The 10,722-nt window shown below is 39.9% G+C and overlaps 1 protein-coding gene across 1 annotated transcript in view; it reads right to left on the bottom strand.

The window, feature by feature from the left end:
- Nucleotides 1-643: 643 nt before the first annotated feature.
- The window catches only part of ADRB2 (adrenoceptor beta 2), a 59,148-nt gene continuing 49,069 nt past the window's right edge, over nucleotides 644-10,722 (bottom strand). Inside the window, exon 2 of the mRNA XM_083594142.1 lies at nucleotides 644-2,559. Coding sequence (XP_083450268.1) covers nucleotides 2,525-2,559 — 35 coding nt within the window. The 3' untranslated portion in view covers nucleotides 644-2,524. The remainder of the gene's footprint in view (nucleotides 2,560-10,722) is intronic.

The following is a 10,722-nucleotide window of genomic DNA, read 5'->3' as shown; positions in this document are numbered from 1 at the left end:
AAGGTTAGCCTGTCTCTTCAGCACCATAGTCCCAATTAAGATCGCCCTGTGCCTGCTTTTATGTATTTATTTAAGCAGGAGATCCTGTTCACTGGTCTTCTGTGTCTTGCCTAGTTTGGTTCTGTTTAGGGCAGTTTTTAATGTATGATGTTTTATCGAGTTTTTAATATTCTGTTGGGAGCTGCCCAGAGTGGCTGGGGAAACCCAGCCAGATGGGCGGGGTATAAATAAATAATAATAATAATAATAGTAATAATTAGTAGTAGTAGTAGATAATGGTTAAATGCCAGTGTGGCCAATGAAAATGTTTGCTTACGCAGCAAATGCACAACTAGTTTGCATGAAAGGAAGCTACAGTTGAGCGGCTCCACTGGAGAAATATGCATAGATAAACAGAGAGACTGTAGTGAAGCTGGCCTGGTTTATATCCACTGAGGCTCTAGGCCAGCTGATTGTACACAAAGAGAGCATGTAAAGAACCTCTAAGCATTAAATCAAATTTGGTTTTTTTATGCTACACATGGTGTACCTAAGAAAGCAGAAATGGATATAGAATGCACTGTGGAAGAACCAGCCTACTGACATGGTCTCTTCTGGACCAGCAAAGTAAGAAGAAAATGGCAGATATTGGACACCATCACAGAATGGATTCAGTTTTTTTATTTTGGAGCAGCCAGTGACCCATTGCTCTGTGAGATTTTGCACCATCTTCCCTCATAGCAAGGAAGATGAGGAAACCAGAACTCATCCTTACCCAATAAATAAATAAATAGACACCACAACTTTAGAGCAGCACACATGGAAGCCCAGTGTGTCTTAATTTCACAGGCAACATGCCCTGCAGAGCCCCAAATCCCTTCTCCTCCCCCCCCCACATGATATTTAGGAATCCAATGGGTTGAAAGCGGTCCATTGAATAAGAGGCTCATGCTTGCACAAAGTCCATGAGAGCAAACGGCAGTACAATCACTTGTCATGCACAATGGCAAGAACACTAGCTTCTCTGCTGATGGATAGCTTCATTCCCCCTTGCAGTTGATAGCATGGGTTTCTCCTTCTCTTTTGCTGCAGACAGTAGAAGGTCTTTTGATCCTTAGCAATATTGCACACTGCGTCAAAGGGACAGGACACTACACACACAGAAGCCTCAATAATTCATGGTTTGGCTCCAGGCATCTTTTAAATCTTACGGGACAAAGCCCTTAACATAATCATCAAAATGAAGAACCTTTTCTTCTGCATTTTTAAGCTGACTGTTGCCTTCCAGGCTGAAACAGATTACATTTGAAAGCTTTTTTTTTTTTTTTTTTACACCTCAGAGTTGTTAATGTAATATACAGGGAATTGAGTTTTGTTATAAAACCACAACTTGAAAGATTCTCCCCTTTTCTGAAACCACCCTTGGCCATCCAACTTCGACTCCAGACTCCTCACATAAGCTTCTCTGGCAGTGGTCTGTCTCTCCCAAGTATTCAACAAGGCTTCTTTTCCCTTCCTGCAAAGCCTTGGAAGTGTCTCCTGGCAGAAGGGGTTAAACATCATCAGCACTTGGAGCAAGCTGAGTAGTCAAGGCCAGACATCTCAAGATTCCAAAAGAAGAACGCAGGCATCCTATGATACCAGGAGGTTGATGCAGAAAGCTTAGCTTCAAGAACAGTATATGAGGGGTGTTTGGTTGCTTACAAGTTCTTTAAAAAAAATATATTTGAGAGAAGCTGCCTTTCAATCTTGGTCTCTTGGGGTCTCTTGAAATTGCACAGAAGTCAATATTACTGAGAACTGCCTCTGAATAAGGGCCTTGGTAAACGTTGAGTCAATTTTTTTGAAATCCTACCACAAGGTGATTATTCACTTCTGTCTTTGTGGAACCACTTGGCTATGGGGACAAGTGCTGGCTTGGGGAAAAGTTGGCGAAATACTTCCAGGAGCAGAAACCAGCTTTGAATGTGCACTGCAAACCAATTTGGTTTTACAAGAGTGCTCCTCAGTGTATTACTTCCCAAATTCTTTTCACATTTGGGCTGCATAATGATCCCGTCCCAATCCTAGCGATCTGCTGGCTTCACCAGGAAGCCAGATATTTGATGTCCCTTCCACAAGTAGACTAACAACAAGATGGGAAAATGTCTTCCCAAAGCTTTTCAGCTCCTTGAGGATATTTCCAGCGGAGACAGTGTGGGTGAGTTAATAAAATCATTAACTCTTCCCCTGCTTCTGGAAACTCATGTTCTTCAGCTCTAGGAAAGCCTTTTATTATTGCACTGCGAAGGCTCCACCAATCCTATCTCAAGCAGTAGTTACACAGAACTGATTTGGCTTCTCACAGCTGAATCCCCGAAATGGTTCATTCACTGCAGTTTTCTTCACAGCCTGGAAACTTGGTTGCTAGCTGTCCTTCCCTTCATCCCTGTGCAAAGGAATGCGAAGTTCCTCTGTGCCAACAAAAGTAAAGCAGAGCTTAGACTTGTCTCTTCATGAGCTTCTGAGAGTTGCAAATGGTTAGGAGGGCAAAAGCTTAACCCGCTCAACTTTCAACCATTCCAGGGCACCCAGGGATCTCTGCAGAGGAAAGAGAAACACAATCTGGTCAGCTTGGAGTATGGAAGCACCCAAAGGGTGATGTGTCACAGTTAACATTTGTGCTTCTGCCCCCATTCACGACACTGATTTTGGTGGCATCACATAACAACTTCTAATGTTTCTTTCAAACCCCAAACTGGGTCTGTAATGAGAAACCAACATTCAAAAAAATGAGAATCCAAATTCAACAAAAGCAAGACCTCACATACAGGGTCTGTTTGGTCTGCCATATCTAATGCATTGCCTCAACTCAGCATTTCCCAGCTTGGTCCTCTCTGGATGCTTTGAACCGCAACTCTCATCAGCCCTAGCTGCGTTATGGGGCTGCTCCTGCACAAAAAGACATTGACTAAGATTATGAAGGAACTTTCTGAGAGAGGAAAAACAACTGGGTTGAACTGGGTTGGATAATCAATGGTAGGAGAATGATAGAGCACAGGAGTATCGATAGCAGGTTAAATTTTAAAAAATTGTGAACAGACCTAACGGCTTACCTAATGACAATCAATGTTTTGGGATTCAAAGCACTTCTATATCATCAATGAATGCTCTGTGCAAGAGGGAATGGGATATTTTGCACCATATACTGTAGGTTTGCTGTTCCTGCTTTAGGTATGATGTTTGGTAAAATTGTATTGAATAGCAGGACAACAAAACCTCCAAGTGTCCCTATTTTCCAGGGACAGTCTCAGATTTACAGAAGCCATCCCATTTTTTGATTGATTTGATCCCGGAATGTCTTCCTTTTCCTTAGGGTGTCCCTATTTTCGTTGGAGAAATGTTAGACTATTTGCTCCCCAAACTGGTTGATATTATGCAGGCAGGAGCTCAAAAGTATAGGAGTTCCAAGGCCATGACCTCTCTGCTGCAGCTGGGTTCAATAGGTCACCCAGAAGAGAAGCACCACTATGATGTTAAGGTTGCTACAATATTGATGCAAATTAGGACATATGCTTGTCAAGTTTACGGAGATAATTAAGACAACCTTTTCATATTCCCCTGCAGCACTACATTGACATCCTGCTTGTATCTTTTTGTGCATTTTAATTAAACACGTTTCTGCTTTAACGCATTCAAGCAATAGCATGCTGGAATCTTGAGTCACGTAATGCAACCGCTATCTGTAATTTCTCAGTATATTACTTTCTCTTTTTATCACTTTCTCTCTCTTTTTTGCTTCTTAATAATTGGACCCAGTCTCATATTCAGTTCTAATAAATTCTTGTCTCAGTACTCTGCCTTCCTTTGTTAATCTTTCTAAGGATTGATTTTCAGTTATTACAATTGTAACAGTGGTCCACATCTGTGAAAGCATTTCATACTTGTGGAAGAGAGGGGGGGAAATGAGTTAATCATTGTTCTCTTCTAATTTCCATATACGTTAGACCAGAGTTGGGGAATCTATGGCGCTCTAGAAGTTGCCGGACTACAGCTTCCATCTTCTCCGACCATTGATCATGCTGGCTGGAGTTGATGGGAGTTGGAGTCCAACAATTTCTGGAGGGCTGCAGGTTTCCCAGCGTTGTCTAAGCATGTCTTAGACCAATACAACCTTTCTTCCGAAGGTCTCAAAGACAGTCTCTCATTGAGGTTTTCTTCTCTCAGTGTAGGAATACCCCATGTACATTCACACCCTGCAAAGCATCTTGAGCATGTGGTTTGCTCACTTATTTACTAGCTGTTGTGTCCATGGCAAAGAATGCCTCACCATGGGCTGCTGACGCCAAATTATTTAGGCTGGTATAAAGCATCAAAGCAAAGAGCTCCAGAAGAAGCTCTCCAAACTGGGTGCTAATTGGAACAATTAAATGGCAAAAATAGGTAAGCTGAAACCAATGTGCATTGGGCCCAAACATACTAACTTGACATATACACTGATGGGGGGGGAGTGAGAGTGGAGGCCATTTGCAGCATGTAAACATATGGGTAGGAATGGTGCCGGTTTTGTTTAGCGAATCACCCTACAGGCTGCCACTGAAAGTAAGTCAGTGAGACCTACTCCCAGCTAAGCATGCCCAGAATGGCAGCCTTTGATTCATAAAAAAAATATAGTACTGAGGAACGCAATGACAAACAACATACATTGTGGTGCTCCTGTCTGTGGTACCCAACTTGTGGAATTCTCACCTTAGAGAAGCTCACTTGACGGATATCTTAATCATTTTTAAGTACTATGTTTTCCCCTTTTCTCATACATTAAACCTCTGGTGTTTCACTTCTTCTGCAACTGTTTTTAGCGCTGTCTTTTACTCCCCCTAACCACGTTATTGATTATTGCTCTTTTATTGTGTTGTATGAACTATGGTAAACCACCCTGGATTTATTTATTTTTAAATGAAAGGGCAATTCAGAAACGTTTTAAAACAAATACACATTCAGTTATTTTAATCTACTTAATGGTAACAATTGCAACCTCCACTGCAGACTAAGAGAATAGGATAGCGTCCAGATGTTATTTTGGAACAGCAACACTGATCTTACAACCATGCTGGGGCATCACTCCAATGATAGGTAATAGATTTGAGATAGGTTCTTTGTGAACTTGGAATAAATGGATGCTAGTGTAGTCAAATAGCATGAAAGGTTGGGAAAAGTTAACAGCTGGAGCGGCCAAAAATTGAATGCTTGCTGGGTGAACTTAGCAAAGCAAGTTCCCCTTAAGATCTAGGTTTAAGCCTTTGTACTCCTTAGTTTTACATTGCATGTTTTCAACCTGTGGGGTCCTAAGATAAGTTTCTCTAGCCCCCGTGGAAATGAAGTCATACATATATACAGTCCTTTATATAGTTGACACATTATACCATCAAATTCAGGAAATATACATAAATTTAATGAAGTATAAAGTTCACAAAATATGCATCAGATCCAGGAAATGCAATACAATTCCCAAACTATGCATCAAATTCAGGAAATGCACATATTTCTGATGGCAAATCCTGAGGTCCACTCAAAAATATTTGGGGAGGCCTTCATAATCATTCATGCGTCTAGAAATGTTCTCATCAATGCCCTCTATTGGGCCTGACTTATGCTTTCACCAAGGCGCAGCATGCTGGCGTAAACAGATAGCTGCATCAACCTATGTTGGTACAATAAATCTGTTCTTAACGAAGGAAGAGGAAGATCAGTTGACTACCCCACCCTCCAGAATCCAGATTTAAAAGGTAGATATCCAAATTCAGGAAAAAACAAAAATCCAGTGTGCCAGTGAGTTTTGACGCAGAAGCAACATGATTCATTCATTCCTAGCTAAATGCCTTTGTGTCCCAGGGTGCCATTTTATTAAATTTCGAACCTGCCTTTCCTCCCAAAGGTCTTCCGACACATTGATGCCATGCCTATTTGTATGAATTCCATCATATTAAAGTTTCCCACACCATGAAACTTGTGAAGCAATCAAGACTGTTTTTTTAAAAAACAAAACAATAATGATGATGATAACAAAAAGGATCAAGCTTTTAGTATTCTAAATTATTTGAAACTAGTTTTCTGTACATGGGCGTTAGTGGAATTGTGTGCGTGCGCATGTGTTTAAGGCAATAATCCAATAACTAAAATGATAAACTGTTGTGCCTTGTTGCTGTATATGAATGAAATTGTTTTAGATCTTAAAAAAATGTGGATTAGGCACATTCTGTGTATGCCAATGACATACTACAGGGATGGCCAACTCCCAAGAGACTGCGATCTACTCACAGAGTTGAAGACTGGCAGTGATTTACCCCCTCTTGGGGAGTTCAGGTCAAAGTTATTGAGCTTTTTGGGGAGGAGGAAAGCCCCAGTTTTTTGGGGTGCAGGGCAAAAATGTTGACCTTTTTTTTAGGGGAACAAAACTTGTTCCTTGTTCAGCTTCTTTGGGGTGAGCCAGTGATCTACCAGTAATCTACCACAGATGTCTGGTCTTCTACCGGTACATCACGATCTACCTGTTCGACGTGCCTGACATAATGTGTTTATAGAAAATGAGAATGTTCATTTAAAAGCAAAAGATACCAGAATGATGTGTGGCATTTCTCCAACTCCAGTGGTTTTTTCTTTAAACATTCAACTTTTGGCAGTTTCCTCATATATTTTCAGTTTGTCACACACACCCCTCCTTTTTTTGTGCAACGGCTTCTTGTTATTCTTTTTTTAAAAAATAGTTTATTTGTTACAGATCATTGAGTTTGCAAGGTAGATTACAAAAGGGAGAATAAGAAGAAGACAATATTACATAGACAGCTGACAGCTTAATTCATAAGTTAGGTGGGTAAATATAAACTTAGTAAATTTAATGCATATAAATACAAAAATCCTTATATCAGACATTTCAAGCTTCTTCAAAACACAATAAAGTGCTTGATCTGTACTAAATGTATAAAGTTTTCTCTAATGTCTATATGTCCCTTAACAAGGAATAATGGTTTATTTGCTCTTGCACCTTGCATATAGTAGAAACAAACTCCATTTTCCGGTAGAGTTATATTCTATTTGTATGTCTTCTCTTACTCTTATTAAGAGTTGTAACTTTAGTCATAAAGGTCATTTCGCAAATTTTTGCTGCAGTTAATAAATAGGCTACCAATTTTTGACTCTGGAATGATGCTGTTGAGATATCCAAATATTGTTAGAATAGGATTAATGGGGCGGACTTAGCCAAGGACATTATCTCTTTCTGTTGATACTGACTCCAAAAATAATTTAATAATCGGACATTCCTCCAAGTACATGACAAATAGTCACATTTGGAGCATCTGCAACACTGATTATTTATTGTTGGATATATTTTATGAAGTCTATCTGGAGACAGATACCAATGAGGCATGATTTTATAGATTTTGAACTCCTACAAAGTGTAAATCTGGAAATGTTTCTCCCAGAACCAGGCCCATTTTTCTTGAGATATATTGCTAGGCATATCTGTATCCCATTTTGATTGACATCTAGGATGGGATGATTCCACTTCTGCAGTTATTTTATATATATCTCCTATGATTCCTTTTGAGTGTTTGCTTTTTGAAATTAATATTTCAAACCTTGTGTTTTCTCTCAGTGTACCAAATCTTTTTAATAAACAGGTTATGGTGTGCCTTATCTTCAAATACTGGGGTAAGTTTACTTTTTAATTTTTCAGCTATCTCGTGTGAAAGGATTTACATTAATATATGAAAGCTTTAAAAAAAAAATTCCATTGTTAACTTGCTTTGTTTTATTTTTGTAACCATAGAGCTTTCAAATCAGATTTTCAGAAGACCACAATCCCTTTATGAAACAGAGAATGACCGCTAATATTTTGTGAAGGGCTGTTCTGTTCCCCAAAGCATGAAGACCAGGCTGAAAACTAAATGCTTAAGGCCCATCTACATCTAAAATAGTCTAATTGCTATTCTCTCGCCCTCCAGGGAAATGTAGGGGGCTATAAATTTTCTCTTTATAGATCTTTGAAGGCATAATCAGCTTTCCTTTTCCCTCAGCTGTCACCTGACAGCAGCCATTCCATCAGACTGCAGTCAAGGGGGGAGGAAGGGAAGCAGGGTCACTCCATTGGCTCAACTGATATACCAACCACATTTGGCTCATGCTCTCTTTGAACTGTTTCCATTCCAGCTTGTTATTAAAGCTTTATAAATAAGAACTAGTGTTTGGGTTGGCTTTCCCTGCTCCTATCTCCTATTCTCTTTTCCCCCTTTGTGCCACTTTCAGATTATAAATCTGAAACCACCTTGGAAGCTTTCTTTGGCTGAAGAGTGGCATTGAAAATACTTTAATAAATAAGACATAATTAGCAGCCTCAGCTAGCTGCAGGTTCTAGGATTATTTATGCAAGTCATGAGTGTTAAACTGGTATAAAAATCAACCAAATTTTGTAGCAGATGTGCCTAGTTCTCTATGCAGGTGAACCACTCACAACCATACAATTGTTCTCTGGTTTCGCCTTTTCTTCACTGTATAAAGGGTAAATAAACTATCGCCTTCTCCTCCTCAGTGAACACTATTACCCCGTAAAACTACAGCAAATGATGTAAAAATTCCATTTATTGGATTGTGTTGGAAACAGATTATTAAGAGTTTGACAACCTAATTATTATGGTATTTTTCTTTTTCTTTTTACTGTTGTGCATGAACGAGGAATGAAAAGAAGAGATGCAGAGTGAGAGAGCGAAAACACAACAGATGCTTTTGCCCTAAACATCTGTCTCATGAAGCAAAAAATCAGATGTTGAGCTGGAATTCTAGCTATCTGCTGCTCTGGGTAACCCAGTGAGAGATTTAGGTTCCATGACCTCCCATGGCCATGCTTCTTGACCCATGAATGACACTTGGCCAAATTCATTCACTGAGTCAGACCCAAAAACAAAAGCTTGCCTATAGTTGACCACAGATCGCTCCTAATGCAAACCTGCCTTTGCTCTAGGGCCAAATGATCCCTCCCAACAGCAAGGAGCGCAATCTAAAGAACTGAGCAGCATCCAAGAGCATGCATGAAACCATTCAGAACAGCCATAAAGACTGACTCATAAGTACATCTCTCAATACATTTTTGCTCTTCTTGATGCTTGGTCCTGTTCTTTGCCTGTATACTTCTGCTGACAGCATGCAATCCTTTCTGCCTTTAGGACAATTGCTTCCTACACCACCACCACCACCACCACCACCACCACCACTCCCTGCCTTCTTCACTCACCGTTCCTTTAGGTTCCTTTTTCAGCCCACTACTGATTTATCTAGATCAGTATGGTCTATTGGCAGTGGCTCTCCAGGGTTTCAGGCAAAGCTCTCCTCCAGCTCTACCTAGATCTATCCTAGAGCTCACCTATCCCCTATCTTGCCTTTTCTGCTCTTTATGACAACAGTACATAGCTCCCCTAAGTCTCTTTTCCTCTATCCATTCTGATGTTCCACTTCCCTCACATAAACTGCACACATAAACAAACATTCTATTGCTCAAATATCACCCTGAGTAGTTAGGGCAGGACCAAAGGAACATCCAATGGAAACTCCAGCATGAAATTGCTGAATTGTCAAAAAGTTCAATTCTATTCATTTGGGTCTGAATAGAGACAATGGTATTCTTCTCTGCTGCTGCTGTTAAATGTACTCAGCAGTGCTAAGATGATGCTGTTATCCCCATCATCACCATTGCTGTTGTGAAGGGTATCTGCACTCACTTTTAATAATTTAAACTCCAGTTGTATTATCTAAGATGAGTGTGGTGTTGCCAGTTGCTGATGCTGTGAAGGATCAGTTTGCATATATTTAACGGAATGGTCACAGATGGAACTTTTTGAATTCATTGTCATTTAACTCCAACTTTAACATTTCTCTTTACACCCTTATGTAGATATATAACTGACCAGCAAGAATTACACATTGTGCATCTGGTGAAGTGGACTCTAGTTTAAAGAAGCTTATGCCATTAAAAAAATGTTCACGTTTAAGGTGTCAAAAGACTTTTTGTTGTTCTTGCTGCAACAGACTAACGTGGCTACCCCTCTGGAATTTGGACATTATGTGACTGTGATATATTGTCAATATATTTAAGAATGCTACTTCCTGTCCCTCCTGAATATCTCAGGGTATATATATACCTCTCATTATTTGACTCTCTCCTCCATTCAGTTATGTTTCAGGCTGAAGCTGGAATAAACATTGCTATTCAGTCAAGATTTTGACGCATCCACCTGATTACAGACACTTTCTGAAAGCTGAGCTACTGTATGTCCCCTGAATCCAAACATAAGCAAGTATACAATAGCACAGCCTTTCTCAAGCTTGGGTCCCCAGTTGTTGCTTGACTACAACTTCCATTATCCCTAGTTAGCAGGATGATGGGAGTTGTAGTGCAACAATGTCTGGGGACCCAAGCTTGAGAAAGGCTGCTATAATGGCATAGTTCAATCTGGCCAATGGTGGAGAGGACACCAAACTGTTATAATCCTACTGCTGCAAATACAAGATGTAAAGAAAAGAAGTTTAATGGGAGAAACTCTTCCGTTCAGTTGCGATTAAGTGAACGGATGATAGGGCAATGAATGAAGAGAACTTAGAATAAAGTATATGCATGCAAAACTGTCCAGGGAACTTAAGGAAAACCATTCCAAAACAAAAATGGGATCTCATTAATCATAAAGCACTGTTCCAAAAATGTAATTAAGCTGAAAA

Source organism: Podarcis filfolensis, assembly GCF_964270895.1.
Source record: "Podarcis filfolensis genome assembly, chromosome: 2".
NCBI classification, from domain to species: Eukaryota; Metazoa; Chordata; class Lepidosauria; order Squamata; family Lacertidae; genus Podarcis; species Podarcis filfolensis.
The sequence above is the reverse complement of the archived record's forward strand: the minus strand, read 5'-3'. Positions and strand labels throughout refer to the sequence as shown.